This window comes from Nicotiana tabacum, chromosome 20, assembly GCF_000715075.1.
Source record: "Nicotiana tabacum cultivar K326 chromosome 20, ASM71507v2, whole genome shotgun sequence".
In the NCBI taxonomy this organism is placed as follows: Eukaryota; Viridiplantae; Streptophyta; class Magnoliopsida; order Solanales; family Solanaceae; genus Nicotiana; species Nicotiana tabacum.
In genome coordinates this window covers 44,362,622-44,381,057 of record NC_134099.1, presented here as the reverse complement: position 1 = coordinate 44,381,057, position 18,436 = coordinate 44,362,622, and the positions used below count along the sequence as shown (strand labels likewise).

Genomic DNA, 18,436 nt, shown 5'->3' with positions numbered 1-18,436 from the left:
CTTTTCCTTCTATTATCTTGACACGCTTCCCAACAACTGGTATTAGAGCACAGACAATGTAATTCTAGTAGAAAAGTACAGTATTGGTGCAGGTACTATTCACAAGAATAGTGCGACACTATTGATCATCGTTACTATTCACAAGCACTATTCACATAAATTGTTTTTATGAAAAATGACATCGGAAGAAGGGAAGGTTAAGATTGACAAGTTCAATGGCAAAGATTTTGGATTCTGCAAAATGCAAATAGAGGATTATTTGTACCAGAAAAATTTACACTTACCTCTGACCGAGGTGAAACCGGAGACTATGGCCAAAGCAGATTGAGATCTATTAGATCGCCAAGCTCTTGGTGTGATTCGTTTGACGCTAACACGAAATATGGCGTTTAACATCATTAACGAGAAGACCACTGCAGGCCTGATGAAGGCGTTATTAAATATGTACGAGAAGCCATCTGCTTCAAATAAAGTCTATTTGATGCGTCGATTGTTCAACTTAAAGATGACAGAAGGTGGATCAGTCACAGAGCATATCAATGAGTTTAATATAATATTAACTCAGTTGAGTTCTGTTAATATAACAATTGATGACGAAATCAGGGCATTGATTCTACTATCATCTCTACCGGAGAGTTGGTCTGCAATAGTAACTGCAGTTAGCAGTTCATCAGGAAGCACCAAACTCAAATTGGGTGATATTAGACACTTGGTTCTAAGCGAAGATATTCGCCGAAGAGAATCAAGTGATTCCCCAGGATCTGCTTTTAATACCAAAAGCAGGGGGAGAATCAACCAAAGAGGACAGAGTTACGGTCGTGGCAGATCAAAGTCAAGGAGAAGAGGACAATCCAAAAATCGCAAGGACATTACTTGTTGGAATTGCGATAAAAAATGTCACTACAGTAGTCAATGTAGAGAACTAAAGAAGAAGAAGGAAGAAAATTCAGCAAATGCAATTGCTGAACAGGTCGGTGATGCACTAATTTGTTGTGCAGACAGTCCAGTCGAATCTTGGATTCTGGACTCAGGTGCATCCTTTCACTCTACATCATGCAAAGAATTATTACATAATTATATTGCTGGAAAATTTGGGAAAGTTTATCTAGCAGACGACGAACCTCTTGACATTGCCGGAAAAGGTGAAGTTCATATAAAGACTTCACAAGGAACGCTATGGAAATTGCAAAATGTACGACATGTTCCTGGCCTCAAGAAAAATCTGATATCTATGGGTCAGATTGACGATGAAGGATATACAACAACATTCGGCAAAGGATCGTGGAAGATAACCAAAGGGAATTTTGTTGTGGCACGAGGTTTCAAAAGGGGAACACTATATGCAACTGCAATAGAAAGAGATACTATAGCAGCAGTTGATCATGGTCGTGATACAACATTGTGGCACCGGAGGCAAGGGAATGAAACTTTTGGCATCCAAAAAGAAGTTGTCAAACCTAAACATGTTGAATTAGGTTTGTGCGAAGATTGCATTTACGGGAAACAAAAGAGAGTTAGTTTCTCAAAGGTGGGAAGGACGCCAAAGAAAGAGAAACTGGAACTAGTGCATACAGATGTGTGGGGACCAGCTCCTGTAACTTCTCTAGGAGGCTCACGCTATTATGTCACCTTCATTGATGATTCCACAAGAAAGGTATGGGTTTATTTTCTGAAAAATAAATCTGATGTGTTTGTTACCTTTAAAATATGGAAAGCTGAAGTTGAAAATCAGACAAGTCTAAAGTTAAAATGTCTGAAGTCTGACAATGGAGGAGAGTATGATAGCCAAGAGTTCAAAGTATTTTGCTCGGAGAATGGGATCAGAATGATCAAGACAGTTCCTGGAATACCGGAACAAAATGGTGTTGCTGAGAGGATGAACAGAACCCTGAATGAACGAGCCAGAAGTATGAGAATACATTCTGGATTGCCGAAGTATTTTTGGGCTGAGGCTGTTAACACGGCAGCTTAACTCATAAATAGGGGACCCTCTGTAGCGCTGAATTTTGAAATTCCTGAGGAGGTATGGACAGGAAAGGAGGTAACTCTCTCACATCTGAAATTTTTTGGTTGTGTTGCTTATGTGCATGTAAACTCTAATGATAGAGATAAGCTTGATCCTAAAGCAAAGAAATATTTCTTTATTGGCTATGGTGATGATAATTTTGGTTATCGATTTTGGTATGATCAGAATAGAAAGATCCTAAGACACAGGAATGTCACATTTAATGAAAATGTGATGTACAAGGACAAGTTTGAAGTAGAACCAACCAACACCAGCAAACAGACAATGTTTGAAACAGTTGAGTTAGAAGAAATCTCTGAAAATGAAGTGGCTAGAGGGATTACAACTGATTCTGAAATTGAAGATGAAGAACCAGAAGCCGAATTTGAAGAAAAACTAGAAGCCGAACCTGAATCAGAACCAGAACCGGAACCAGAGATAGAATCAAATGCAGAACCAAATCTGGAATCAGGACCTGAATCAAATTCGGATTCTGTTACTCATGAACCTACATTGAGGAGATCTAAAAGAGTCACGAATGCTCCAGATAGGTTAACTCTCTCTCTCCACTATTTACTTCTTATTGATGCTGGAGAACCAGAGCATTTTGTTGAAGCAATGCAGGTGATAGACTCTGATAAGTGGAAGCTAGCCATGAAAGAAAAGATGAAATCCCTTCAAAAGAATAAAACATGGATACTTACGGAGTTACCAAAAGGAAAGAAGGCATTGCATAACAAGTGGGTGTACAGAGTCAAGGAAGAGCATGATGGTAAGAAGAGATACAAAGCACGATTAGTAGTAAAAGGCTTTCAGCAGAAGGAAGGAATTGACTACACCGAGATCTTCTCTCATGTAGTCAAATTAACTACTATTAGGTTGGTGCTAAGTATCGTAGCTGCAGAAAATTTGCATTTGGAGCAGCTAGATGTTAAAACTGCTTTCTTGCATGGTGACCTTGAAGAAGACATCTACATGAAGCAACCTGAAGGTTTTCAAGTTTCTGGTAAAGAAAACCTTGTGTGTAAGTTGAAGAAGAGTTTGTATGGTTTGAAACAAGCTCCCCGACAATGGTACAAGAAATTTGATGGATTCATGCATAAAAATGGTTTCACACGATGTGAGATGGACCATTGCTGTTATATCAAAAATCTTGATGAATCATTTTATTATTGTACGTTGATGATATGCTAATTGCAGGATCTAGCATAAATGAGATCAACTTGGTTAAGCAACAACTGGCAAAGGAGTTTGAAATGAAAGACTTAGGACCAGCTAAGCAAATGCTTGGGATGAGGATTAGCAGAAACAGGTCGGAAGGAACCTTAAAGTTGTCTCAAGAAAAGTACATATAGAAGGTACTAAGCAGGTTCAGTCTTCATGATGCAAAGACCAGAAGCACTCCACTTGGAAGCCATCTAAATCTGTCAAAGGACCAATCACCTAAGACAGATGAAGAAAAGAAGTACATGTCCAAAGTTCCATATGCTTCAGCAGTAGAAAGTTTGATGTATGATATGGTTTGCACTAGACCTGACATAGCCCATGCTGTTGGAGTTGTCAGTAGATACATGTCAGATCCAGGAAAGGAGCATTGGGAAGGTGTAAAATGGATATTGCGATATCTCAAAGGCACCTCAGGTATGACACTTTGTTTTAAAAAGAGCAATATTATCTTACAAGGTTTTGCTGATGCAAATTTAGGCGGCGATCTGGATAGTCGAAAAAGTACCACGGGCTACGTGTTCACCTTGGGTGGTACTGTTGTTAGTTGGATGTCCAGATTTCAGAAAAGTGTTGCTCTATCTACCACTGAAGCAGAGTACATGGCAATCTCAGAAGCTGGAAAAGAGATGATTTGGCTCAAGAATTTTCTTAAAGAGCTAGGTAAAGAGCAGGACAATTGTGAGCTTTTCAGCGATAGCCAGAGTGCAATTCATCTTGCCAAGAATCCAGTGTTTCATGCAAGATCGAAGCATATCCAGTTGAGGTATCATCATATCCGAGAGTTGATAAATGAAGGAACTCTTTCCATACAGAAGATACCAGGATCAAAGAACCCGTCAGACATGTTGACCAAAGTTGTCGGTGTTGACAAACTGAGGCTGTGCACTGCCTTAGTTAGCCTTCAAGACTGATAGAGTGAAGGCGCCACCAGAGAATAACAAATCTTTCTTTATTTTCTTTCTTGATGTAACATAGGTTTGAGGGGGAGATTGATAGGATCAAACCTATTGTTGTATGTGAAAGTAGACAAAACAAAAGAAAGAAAAATCAAAAAGAGATAAAAATATGATATAAGCGCTTACATCGATATTCTTGTGATGTAAGCGCTTACCTCAGCATTCTTATGATGTAAGCGCTTACATCGGCATTCTTATGATGTAAGCACTTACCTCGGCATGACATTCATATGCCCTATAAATAGGGGTCTACATTTTCATTTGTAGAACATCCCAAAACTTCTTCTTTCTCTCTTCAATTAATAAAGAGCTATTCTTTGTGTGGCCGTGGAGTAGGCAAAAATTGCCGAACCACGTAAATCTTGTCTTGTCTTGTCTTGTGCAATTTATTGTTTCTCTCCTAAATATCCTTTTCCTTCTATTATCTTGACACGCTTCCTCAACAACTGGTATCAGAGCACAGACAGTGTAATTCTGGTAGAAAAGTACAATATTGGTGCATGTACTATTCACAAGAATAGTGCGATATGTAAGCTCCCTTGACCAGATTGCTGATGTATTGACGAAGCCTTTGTCAAAGAACAGGTTCTTACGGTTGAAGACCAAGTTAGCAGTGGTTCTTACCCATGCTCAGCTTGCGGGGGCGTGTAAAGGATAATCCTAGGTCAACTAGAATCTTGGTTAAAGTTATTTATTTATAGTGGGTTTAGGTTCCCTATAGTATACAGACTTGTATTATATTGCTCTCTGTATGTCTATAGACTTAGGAGTCTTATAGATCATGGAACTCCTTATATATATTCTTGTTGTAATCACAATGACAATTAGTGAATGAAAGACTTTGTCAGGTCCATGCCTTTCTGATCAAACAACATAAAGTGACCAAAACTGATCATTCATAATAATGTAAAATTCAATAAAGAACCTAAAAACATTACAGTTAAACTTTAATCTACTTTCTTTTAGATTCTCACTGACCATCTCTTGTATGTCTTTTCTTCTCATCTTTCGACCTTTTCACTTTTTTGGAAACCTGATTAGCCAAAAAGGGGGTATTAGATGTTTTGGAAGAAGCCAAAGTTGTCTTGATCTCTTTCCTAATGTCTTTCAATTTTTCTTGCTTTGGTTTGGAATGAGTATCAGCAAGAAAGCTCTCCTTTACAAGTGATTTGGTTTTCGTTGGTCCGAATGTAGCAAAAAATTCTTTGAGAGCAGATTGTTGTGATGCTTGTCTCGACTTCCACTGATCAGGTTGCCTTGCAAATATATTAACAGAAAAAGAAGCCAAATAAGTACAAGAGAAACCAGGAAAGTTCAACTCAACTGTAAATGAGTCTGTCAGAAGGGTTTCATAATGTCTTCTCACTGTCGATTTGCAATTCTCTATTGAAGATGAGTGAATAATTACAACATGTAATCTCAAAGTTCAGATGCTAATATTAATGATAAACAACATTAAGTAACTAAATTATAAAGAATAAGAAGGAGTGTTAAATAAAGTGAGGGCAAAATAGTCTTTGTATGACTGTTATAAGTTAGTTAAAGCTGTTAATGGTTGTTAGAAGAATTAGTTAAGTTAGGATTAAGAGTTAGTTAGATGAGGCTTAAGGAATTGTTATATATATATATAAATAACATCACATTGTAAAGAATACACTTTGAAAGAAAATAATAATACTCTCCACTATTTCTCTCTCTATCGTCTGACTCTCTACTTCTTCTTATTCTTCTTCTTCATATTTGTTCCTCTGCTTCTTCTAACTGTTCTTCCGCTTCTCTTACTACATTGATTGATATTCAATCAAGTGTTTCATCTCTGTTTAGCTAACAATTACATGGTATCAGAGCTATCCGATACATAATCGTAGCTCCATCACAATCCAAAATTCAAGTCAGAAACATTTCTTGTTGTTTCCAAAAAATCTGCGTTTGATCTATCAAAATCTTGAGCAAGATAAATAAAAATGGTAGTAAATAACGAAGTTGTGGTTCAACCACCAGGAAATCATCTTCAAAATAAACGTGCAACACAATCTGGGTTGAATCAAGGGAATCAAGTCAATAGAATTGACTACAATCATCCCTTATTGTTGTCTCCTGCGGATGTGAGTGAGATTCAGATCATTTCGTTCCAATTAATTGGAATAGTGAACTATTCTATTTGGTTCAGATCAATGAGAGTTGCATTGCAAGGTTGGAACAAGTTGGGGCTAATAGATGGCACATGCAACAAAGAAAAATTTCCAGAAATGATATGGAATCATTGGGAAAGAGTGAATGCAATTGTTCTTTCTTGGATTATGAATTCAGTTGCAAAAGGGCTACTTGGTGGAATCATGTATGCGTCTAGTGCACAAGTGGTATGGGAAGATCTGGCTAAAAGATTCAACAAGGTTGATGGCTCGAGAACCTTTAATCTTCACAAAGAAATTTCTACACTGTCACAAGGAACAACATTTGTATCAATATACTTCTCAAAATTAAAAGATCTGTGGGAAGAGTTTGAAGTACTAGTGCCAACTCCAGGTTGTAATTGTCCAAAATCAAGAGAATTTGTAGCTTATTGTCAGAAATTGAAACTATATCAATTCTTGATGGTACTAAACGACTCTTATTCACAAGCAAGAAGTCAGATTCTGATGTGATGTCCTACTCCTACTATTAATCAGGCATATACCTTAATTTTTAGTGATGAAGAACAAAAATCTGTAGCTGCAACTTCAGAAATTCTAGGTGCTAATCCTACAATTCAGATGGGAAGTTATGAAGCAGCAATGTATTCTAAAACTGGAGGATCTCGGAATTTAATCAAAGGTTTAGAAGGAATGCATATCTCTTCTATGAGGTTTGCAAGATGAAGGGACATAGCAAAGAAAATTGCTATAAGGTAGTTGGCTATTCAAAAGATTTCAAAAACAAAAGGAAAGGGAATGGTGACTCAAATACAAGTGCAGTCTGTGAGCACGTGATTTTTGTTTTACGCGACAATCACTCCAAAATAAATAAAAATAATAGCAAATGGTCTTACTGTACAATTTTTGGATTTTTACGTGGCATTTTGCTAATTATTTGTGATTCTGCCCATTTTTATTTTTTAAAAACAAAATACAAAAAATGTGTCGTGTGTAGTTGAACCGTAATCCGGTTATTAAAAGGAAAAATCGCAAAAAATGCATCTTTCATTTTTGTCATTAAGTGATGTTATTTTAATTAAATGTTAATTATGTGTTAATTTTGTTTTTATAGTATTACTTGACAAATTAATTAAGAGATTTAAGAAGAAAAGGGTGTTCGGATTGGGCCAATCCAATTCAAATAGGAACAAGCCCAAACCAAAACGACCCAGTCCAACCAGGCCCTCTGCAAGACACCCAAACGACGCCGCATAGGCATCATCTCTTTGAGCCGTCGATTGATTCAAAGGAACGGCCCAAATCTGGCCAATCCTTTACTCAAACGACCCCGTATGAGGCCGTCTAATCTCAATCGTTACAATCCAATCCCATCCAACGGCCTCAGGTCACGCCCATGAACCCGACCCGTTCAACCCCCAAACCAACCCAAACCCTGGCATTTGAAACGACATCGTTCCCCACCAGTTGAAAGATCTTGGCCTTTCATCTCGCCTCATCCGACGGCCAGGATCCATTCACTCATTAACTATATAAACCTAAAACCTTACCCCACGCCCCATCCAAGCACCCCCCCTTCATCGTCCTCACCACAGACCAACCCTTTTGAACCCTAGCCGCCCCCTTTCCCCTCACCATTAATCCCGACGGCATGGACGCCGGTGACCCCCACCTTAACACCATAGGACCGCCTCACCACTCTGAACATAGATCTGTTGTCCTTTGGCCTCGAATCAAACCCTAGGGTCTCGAATCTTCATTTGAAGATTCGAGCAAAACTCGATCTACACCAAACCACCCCAGGTTCATACCAGGCCCTCCTCTAACCTCCCTCGTGACCAAACCATGCTTGGTTTGGTCCGAATCTAACCAGGGAAACATAAATCCTAAATCTGCCTTTAGGAGCCCTAGGATTCTTCATGACTGATCTGTGTCCGTTTGAGCCAAGTGATTAGGGTCTAATGGACCTTAATCGAAGTGTTTCTCATTTGAGAAAACTTTGATTAAAGTCCGTTCAACCCTAAGAAAGATCAATTCAAATCCGAGCTAGGGTTTGCTGATTTTTCAAGATTTCAGGTATTTTTGTTTTCTTTTCTATCAGTTCATGAGTTTTGTTGTAATTAAATGTTTGTTTATTGCCCCAAAATGTTAGTTGATTTTATTTCTAAATTGTTGGTCGACTGTGTCCTGTCCACCTTGCCTGGACCTCCCTGTTTGATCGAGTCTTTCTTTCATTTACTGATAATGTGTGTATGTGTAAGCTGTACAATCAACCGAATTTGAAATGGGTCGATTAATTAGTTCCCAGGGTCATTTCTGTATTGACAGTACAATCTGAACCCCTTGTTCAATACTGCTCGATTCCAATCATTGGTTTCAATTGTATATGTTACAATTAGTATAGTCGAGTCGATATACGTCGCCAATTAGTTTGGCTTTCAAGGATATCAATCTGATTCATATTGTGGATTTTATGTTGAAGTGTGTTTGAATCCATTTAGGAACTGAGTATAGTTGTCTGTCAGTGGTTCAATTCAGAAACCTTTAAGGATGTTGTTTATAGTTGCAGTTCAAACTTTGGTCTGAATTGATGGCATGTGCACTTGTGCACAGCATATGCATTAAGGCCTTTTTAGAAATTAAAATAACTTGACAGCATATGCTGTCAGGTTATATTCTTGCTGCCCATGTCTGCTTTTAGTTTAATAAGGTGATTAAAAGGGCTGTCAGGGAATCTCATGGGAGGGTTTCTAATTTTAAATGTTTGAGTGGAAAAACAGCAGAAAAGGAATGTTTTCTGATTTGTTTTACAGATTGTAAAGGGCCTGATGCTAGGCTATAAAAGAGGCAGAATTCCCATTAGTTAAAAAGGGGGAGAAAAGAAAACATCTTTGAGGAGAAAATAGAGAGGCATATACAGATACACATTGAGAGAGGCATAACACAGAAATACAGAAACTGTTCTTCTCATTGTTGTCTTGATTTCACTTATTTCGATTTGCTTGATCAATACTGGTTTTTTTTTAAGCCCCAGTTGAGTTTGCTGTTCGTTTGGTTTCATTGGTTTATTCTGGATTTGGTCTATCTGGAGTTTGATTCTACTCCACTGTGTGCTGCTGTCCTTTTGCTATTTTTTTCATCGGCTATAGTTACATCTTGCACTGGAACTTGTTCTATTGCTATTTATCTGTTACTGCTGCTGTTCGTTTACACTACTGCTCTACTGACTCTCCTGCTTCTTCATTGTAAGCATTTTCCAGGTACACATTTCGAACCCCCACATTGGTGTAACTGATTGTAACAATGAAAAGTATGAATTGAAAGATCTGAAGAAATTATAATCATCTGTTTGTTTTACTTACAGCCCTTTATAAATGTTGTTAAGTTATGTAAACTTTAGTCTGTAGTTCAATAGAGAATGTATTAGTAAGTTTGTACTTAATCGAAGCTTATATTGATCTAAAACCTCGATATGTGATTCGTTTAGCGGTATACAGGAGGTGACTATATAATTCATGTAATGTGTAACCATTTAATGTAATCATTAATTCGAACTTTCCTTTAGTTGTATTGAGCATGTTAGGGCGAATTGGTTTGTCAAATATTGTCGAAGACAACACAGTTTTAAATCTGGGAGTTTAGATTTCAGTAGGCAGTTCCTTTTAGGATGAGTTCCGAATATTATTAGTAGCACCATCTAATGAGTAACTTTATTAATCCTGTTTAAATAAGTTTAAAGTTAACTTGAGGAGTATTTGGGGTTAAGTGTAGCGTTTCATCAATATCGTATATAATTCTTCTATCAAATTAAAAGCGTGTTCCATGAGGTATAACGCTTCTTCACTTTGTAAATAATTAATCAGATAATTAATAAGAATCCGGATTTGGCCAAAGCATATAATTGAATTAGCATGTATCTTTTTCTTCTATTTTTTAGAGACAAACACATTAGAAATGTAGTCGCTTTAGGATATCCTTTCTAAAATAATGAGACGAGCCTCGCCAAATTAAAAATGCAAATTGCGGGGCTCTCAATAATTAACCATAATAAATACTTAGAATTTGGGATGGACTGTTTAGTGAATTTCACTGCCTTCCCCAAAGATAATAACGCGTTAGACTCTTTAGGCGCGACTCAATTGAAATTACATTCTTAAATCCGGATGCACATTGATGTGACCCAAATCCAAATCTCAACGGAGTCGAAATGTGTCAAACAACTACGGGTGCATTGATTGTGACGTGGTTCGAGATGCATTTTCACGACGTTGCAATTCTATAAAAATAAATGATAATAATAAAAGCGGTTTAAATTTAATAAAAGCACATAAGTCACAACATGTATTTAAATCAGATATTTAGCCATTATAACAATTTAAGCGACCGTGCTAGAACCACGGGATTCGAGGGTGCCTAACACCTTCCCTCGGGTCAACAGAATTCCTTACTTAGAATTTCTGGTTCGCAGACTTCATTTGGAAAAGTCGAATATTTTCCTCGATTCGGGATTCAAGATAAACCGGTGACTTGGGACACCAAAAGCCAAACCTTTCCCAAGTGGCGACTCTGAATTAAATAAATAATCTCATTTCGAATATTGTCACTTAAATTGGAAAAACTCCCTCGCGCATTTTACCCTCCGGGGCGGGCGCGCAAAAAGGAGGTGTGACAGCTCTGGCGACTCTGCTAGGGAAAAGAACCAATACTGGGCATAATTCAGGTAATCGAGAGAGTCAACAAGAATCCACATTCAGCTATGGAAACAACGCAAGTACTGAAGTTAGTACAAACAACATGAACAATGACAATCCTATGAGTCAGTTGGCAAATTATGCACTTACTAAAAATCAGTATGAACAAATTCTTCAACTGTTGAACAAGACTGCATCTAATGATTCTGCATTTTTAGCAAATGCAGCAAGTATGGAAGCAGCCTTACTTGTCACTAATTACATTAAACAATGGATTATAGATACAGGTGCTACAAACCATGTAGTCTCAGACATAAATCTTCTAAAGGAAAAAACAATTACAGAAACAGAAAATGCTAAAAAAAATCTGCTACCTAATGGAGATGTTACAGTAGTTTCACATATAGGGTCCAACTCAATTTTAGAAGATAGCTTAATAACAAATGTATTTTATGTTCCACAATTTAAATATAGTCTCTTATCAGTTTCAAAACTAACTAAGGAGTTACAATGCTCATCTACTTTCTTTCCTGATTTCTGTGTGTTTCAGGAACTCTTCAGTGGGAAGGTGAAGGAGATTGGTAAAGAGGATGGTGGACTTTATCTTCTATACACTGACTCAAGAGAAAAAGAGAAATTGAAGACATTAACTACAAGAAGTAATGAGACAATTGAAGCTGGAAATATAGATATAGACTTGTGGCATAGAAGATTGAGGCATGTATCTACTCAAGTATAAAAAAGATTGGTTCAAGCAGATTTAGAAACCATCAAAGATAGAATAAACAAATGCACAGTGTGTCCTTGTGCTAAACGAACTAGGTTACCATTTCCTACAAGTAGTATTCAGAGTAAAGATTATTTTGATCTAATACATATAGATTTGTGGGGACCATATAAAGTGCCTACATGGGATGGAAATAGATACTTTCCGACTATTGTAGATGACTATTCAAGAATGACATGGATATTTCTACTGTAACAAAAATCTGATGTTTGTGTATTGATTTAGAATTTTCTTAAATATGCCAAAACTCAATTTGAAAAAACAGTAAAAATAGTCAGAACTAATAATGGAACAGAGTTTGTAAACTCTATGTGTGAATCTTTATTCAAAGACTTAGGGGTTATTCACTAAAGAACTTGTGTCTATACTCCTCAGCAAAGTAGAGTTTCTAAGAGGAAACATGGACATATATTAGAGGTCACAAGAGCTATGAGATTTCAAGCTCAAATCCCTATTAAATTCTGGGGATGTTGTGTGTTAGCAACAATATATCTAATAAACAGAATGCCTAGTTCAGTCATTGGGAATATGTCTCCTTTTGAAAAACTGTATAAAATGAAACCTGCCATTCATCATCTTAGGGTACTAGGGTGCTTATGTTTTGCTGAAATTGTTCAAGAACAAGACAAGTTAATGCTTAGGTCAAGACCATCAGTTCACATGAGTTATTTAGAAAATCAAAAAAGGTTATATACTATATAATTTAGCTAATCAAACTTTCTTTGTTGGTAGAGATGTCATATTTAGAGAAGACACATTCATGTTTGCAAGTAAAGTTAGTATTTCAAAACCTGTGTTTGTGGATAATACCACAAAATCAGAAATTTTATATGACAATTGTGAATCTCTATTTGAAATGAGAATAGTAGGTACTACAAACAATGGCTCTTCAAATGAAGTGGAAAGGGTACAGTTTCACACTCATCATAATATGGAAGTTGAAAATAGTTCAGATATGCCAACAAACCATAACTATTCAGAGGCTCATAGCTCTGGTAATCAAGGAGGATATAATCAAATATCGGCAGAACATCAGCAGCATGTTGAGACATCTCAAGCATCTATAGAAACTCAAAGACAAATGCAACATCAACTTAGAAAATCATGCAGAGGAAAACAACCTCCCGTATGGATGAAAGACTTTGTATCTCTAAATATCCATCAAGATGTTCCCTATGCCTTAGATAAGTACATCAGCTATGACAGAATATCTCCTAAGTATCAAGCATATGTTGCAGCAACCTCCTCAATCACTAACCTACTAGTTACTCTTAAGCTGTTCAAGATCCTAAGTGGGTAGATGCTATGAATGAAGAAATAAAAGCACTGGAAAACAACCACACATGGGATATTGTAATACTACCAGAAGGTAAGAGGCCTATTGGATGTAAGTGGATTTACAAAATTAAATATAAGGCTTCAGGTGATATTGAGAGGTTTAAAGCTAGGCTAGTAGCTAAAGGATATAGTCAAACTGAAGGAATTGATTATCAAGAAACACTTTTACCAGTAGTAAAAATGGTTACAGTAAGAACTGTGCTAAGCACTACAGCTTCAAAGAAATGGTGTATACATCAAATGGATGTATACAATACCTTTCTTCAAGGAGATTTACTTGATGAAATATATATGGAGTTACCTCAGGGATTTAGAAGCCAGGGGGAGAATAAAGTATGCAGGCTTATTAAATCCCTATATGGACTTAAACAGACTCCTAGATAATGGAATACAAAGCTATGTGAGGCTCTTCAGAAGTTCAATTTCAAACAAAGTCAGTTTGATCATTCATTATTTATCAAAAGGACCACTGGAGAGATTGTTATTGTATTAGTCTATATATATGATCTACTAATCACAGGAGATAGCCTAGAACTTATTGAAGAGACAAAATTATCATTATAGAATACTTTCAAGATGAAAGATCTGGGAGAGCTAAAGTTTTTCTTCGGAATTGATTTTGCTAGGTCACAAGAAGGTATTGTAATGCATCAACGAAAATATGCTTTAGAGTTAATTTCAGAAGCTGGACTTGCTGCAGCAAAACCAACAGTAACTCCAATTGATAGCAATGTGAAGCTTACTTCTAAACAGTATGATGAATATACTGATCAAATAGGAAAATTAGCAGACAATGATCTACTGGTTGATCAAGCATCATATCAAAGGTTGATAGGAAAACTTCTCTACTTAACAGTAACAAGACCAGATATTGCATTTGAAGTTCAGACACTAAGTCAGTTTCTATAGCAACCAAAAAAATCTCATATGGAAGCTTCCTTGAGAATTGTCAAGTATATAAAGAATCAACCTGGTCAAGGAATCCTATTGTCCAGCAATCAGATCAATACAATTACTGCATTTTGTGATGCAGACTGGGTTGCATATCCATTGACAAGAAAATCAGTTATAGGGTTTTTTTTATTAAAGTTGGTGATTTTTTGGTCTCCTCGAAATCAAAAAAACAAGCTATTATATCTCGAAGCTCTGCAGAAGCTGAGTATAGAAGTTTAGCAACAACTATTGCTGAGCTAATTTGGCTTCATGGCATGCTAAAAGAGATTGAAGTTCAGATTAAATTGCCTATTGATATTCACAGTGATAGCAAAGCAGCCATTCAAATAACTGCTAATCCTATCTATCATGAAAGGACTAAACACATTGAAATAGATTGTTATTTTGTGAGAGAAAAAATCCAACAGGGTCTTATTGCTACAAAGTATATCTCTACAACAGAGCAACCAACGGATATTCTTACAAAAGGTTTAACTAAAGTTCAGCATGAATATTTGAAGTCCAAGCTAGGGATGTTTAATATCTTTCCACCACCTAGCTTGAGGGGGAGTGTTAAATAAAGTGAGGGCAGAATAGTCTTTGTATGGAAAGGTTATTATAAGTTAGTTAAAATTGGCAGAATAGTCTTAATCCTAACTCTTAAGTTAGGATTAAGAGTTAGTTAGATGAGGCTTAAAGAATTGTTATATATATATATATACATAACATCACATTGTAAAGAATACACTTTGAAAGAAAATAATAATACTCTCCACTATTTCTCTCTCTGTCGTCTGACTCTCTACTTCTTCATATCTGTTCCTCTGCTTCTTCTAACTGTTATTCTGCTTCTCTGACTACATTGATTGATAATTCAATCAAGTGTTCCATCTCTGTTTAGCTAACAATTACATGCAGTCATGCTAGGATGAGAAGAAACAATAATCTTAATGTACCTAGCCCTTTTAACTTTGTGACAACGAACAGGATCAAGATGCATAGACAATAAGAGTTATGACACAACAGATCCTTGATCGGAAAAGAAATGGTGCTCTCAGCCACAGAGCACTGTGAACTTCCATCGTTAAGCTACATTAGATAGTGGCAAAGGGGTGAAGCCGTGAAGATGGAAAAGAAAAGCCTATAGCTTACCCGTCAATATCGAGTTTCCTCAGTAAGTAAGGTCCCTGCTTGGTCTTGGATAGCTCTGATTGGAGAGGTAGCATTTCCGACAGTATTGTTTCTCTCAGGGACAAGTTACTAGCAGTGAAACACTTTTCAACTGTAAATGAACCAAATGGGTGCACTGAGAGCTCACCAAAATGTCCTCGAAGCCTTCAGGTTACAGATCATCATTATTAGCAAATCAATAATATCAACTGTAAATGGAGTAACAAACATCGACTGTAATAAATACTTGGCAACTAACTTCCATTTTTGCTTTGCCGATATATTCGAGTTGCGGAAAGATTCAATGACCCGTGAACCACTAGGATCTTTCGATGCCGCAAGAACATGATGTTCTTCCAAAGATGTGATACTAGTAACATAGATCTGTATGAGTTCCTGTAGCATATAAAAAGGATTATAAACATGCTGACAGCTTAAACAACACTTCAGTAGATAGAACATAGCATACACAATAACTACACACTGGCTTTTGAAATAATAGAAAATATGCAAACAAACTAGATAGATCCACATCAGATGTCAGACTAAAGCTAAAGACTATAAACAAAGTAATGTAAAAGGCAGGGAATGTCGGAAAGAGGTGAATATGTGGCATAGGCATAAATGTACATCACAAAAATAAATTCAAAAGAAGAATGAAAAAGGGACACATACACAAGAAGAACTCGAATTAAATGCAACAATTCCTGTTCATTTCCGGCCAATAATATTAAGCAGTCTGCAAATATGAGAATAAAATCAATCATTGCTCGTTGATATGTAATTCCACAGTTGTGGTTCAAACTAGTGACCTTATAAAAGATAAATCATTAGTTGGAACACAAGCATGTATTACTAGTGTTTCCAATTTCCATAGTGGTCTTTATGATCTTTTGAACATTTACATACTGTCAGCAAAAAGACTGATGTGACAATGGAGCCTGGGAACATAAATTGTATACCTGCAGAACTAAACTGCTGTATTGATTAGTTTGAAGTTTTGAAATGTCTTCGTTGGCAGCATTTAACATCTCTGATACGAAATTTTTAAGCAAACTAGGAAATATTTGCTGAAACCGCGGTGAGCCGTTGTCTTTTGCTTGAGGCACCTGGAGATTCAAGCTGATGACTTGGTGGAATGGAACTCTTCTAAAGGCACCCTTTTAAGTAGGCAAAGAATACTTCGAAGCACATGAGATCCATGGCAGTTGCACATTATATCGACAGGATTGACAATAATTGCCTGACATAGAAAAGTAAAAGAGCCAATGAACAATCAAGTAAAAAACATGGATCACGTATACCCAAGAAATTATCATCCACCTTTTATTCTGATCCACTATGACATTTCCCAATCTTAAATCTTATAGCAGATTTCAAAATGGGGTTTAACGTAGAACCACAAGAACAGAAAAGGATTATGCAAGCGAATAGCATGTTGTAATGCAAAGTAGGCAATAGGAAAACATTTAATCATTATAAACAATGACGATGACACTGTTTCATACCTTAATAGTTTTAGTCAAAGCCTGTTCAATCAGAGAATGATTCTCACTTTCCTGAAGGTGATAAGGTAGAGATTTAAAGCCGTTTCGACCACATGAAAGCCTGATCTATCAGCTGCAATATGAGAGATATTCTTGGCACATCTCTGAAGGAAAATACAAAGGTGATCCAAGGAACAGCCTTCAACTAGAGTTTGCAAAGTATCGCTTATTATATAATCAGTTGCAAGTTCTGCTTCTTTCCCTCTGGTTTCTTCCAATGCATTTCCACAAATGACAGACCACTCCTGTGGGTCAATTTCTGTACCTTCAAGGGAATTAGCAATCTCAGCGAAGTATTTTGCAGTCTCGGGATCAATCTGCTGTCTACACAAGAATATTAGCAAGGTGTGAATGCATCAGATTGCAATATGTCAATTAGTTCATCTAATAAAATTGGAAATGACGAATATGCGATGAGAACCTGAGAAATGATGTTTGTGGAACAGGGGCTGTCTTGTCGGGCTTACGAGATCTATCATTGCCATAGGTGTTCCCTCCAGATACACTTTCAACAGTACTATCAGCATCGACTCCAGCATGCTTTTTTGATGTCTTTCGGCCCATTCTTCTTTTCCTTTCTTCCTGATTATTCGTTTTATCCTCCCAAACAGTTGACTGCTCTCTGATATTACTGCGCCACTGTCTCTATTCATTTCTTTAGCCGAGGGTTTATCGGAAACAACCTCCATACGCCTCGGAGTAGGGGTAAAATCTGCGTACACACTATCCACCTGTGAGATTCCACTGGGTTGATGTTGTTTGTTTGTTTGTAAGCAGTTTACTACTCTATCAAATCACAGGCTTTATGTTTTCTCAAAATTAAAGCTTGCAGACCTACAGAAACCATGGGTTTTTTCACTGCAATGCTTGCCTATTGTAAACATAAAATTCAACAGCATACCTAAGCAAATGTTTATAAATTATTCAAAAATTCTAAAAGAAAAGCAGCGTCTTTATAACCTTCAAAGAAACATATTTAGGTATTTTCACTAAAAACATCTCAAGGTGATAATTTTTTCAATTGATATTTCACTTTATCATATTTTTTTTTAATTTTTTGTCCATATATTTGTATTCATACTTATAATTATTAGTCTTGGACTACGCCTAAATATTTGTATTTTTCTCCATTTGCGCGTTTCTTCATTAAAGCCCACACTTTACTTGCCCTTAAAGCCCCAACAAGCCTTAGAGTGTTTTTGTGCTTTTCGCCTTTGATTACACTGTTGTAACCTTCTTAAACTAGGTGATATAAACAACTAAATACAGCAAAAATAACACTGAAACAACACCCTTATTTAGCATAGGCAGGGCTTAAAGCAACAAAAAGAACTACATTTTTCAATGCAAGCTGAGTTTATTCAAAAAGTGATAGATAAAAGTAAAACTAAATACAAAACACAAAGACTAGTGCCCAGCAAAGCCAAGTTAAGTTCAACGGGAGAAAGAAATACCTGTTTTTAAATGTTTTTTCACTTCAATACTAAAACTATAATCTTATGAAAACTAGACGTTAAAACCGACTAAATATGGCAATTGATAATACTGAGCCCATGTAATCATGTATAGACAATCCAGTTGGAAAAAACACCCTCATTTAGCATAGACATGGCTTAAAACAAGAAACCCTTTAATATGAAGAACTAATAT

The 18,436-nt window shown here is 36.6% G+C and overlaps 1 protein-coding gene across 1 annotated transcript; it reads right to left on the bottom strand.

The window, feature by feature from the left end:
• Positions 1–16,753: 16,753 nt before the first annotated feature.
• Positions 16,754–17,503, bottom strand: LOC107823470 (pumilio homolog 23-like). The gene is made up of 2 exons (XM_016650111.2): positions 17,208–17,503; positions 16,754–17,110 (listed from the first exon to the last, which is right to left on the bottom strand). Exons 1-2 carry the CDS (start codon positions 17,348–17,350, stop codon positions 16,777–16,779), a joined length of 477 nt encoding a protein of 158 aa, XP_016505597.1. The 5' UTR covers positions 17,351–17,503; the 3' UTR covers positions 16,754–16,776.
• Between the last annotated feature and the right edge of the window lie 933 nt (positions 17,504–18,436).

Excerpts from the sequence above, each read along its gene's own strand:
- LOC107823470 (XM_016650111.2), bottom strand. The coding sequence starts at position 17,350 with ATGGGCCGAAAGACATCAAAAAAGCATGCTGGAGTCGATGCTGATAGT. Across the intron at positions 17,111-17,207 it reads CCACAAACATCATTTCTCAG|ACAGCAGATTGATCCCGAGA; the intron begins GTTCTCATCGCA and ends ATTCTTGTGTAG.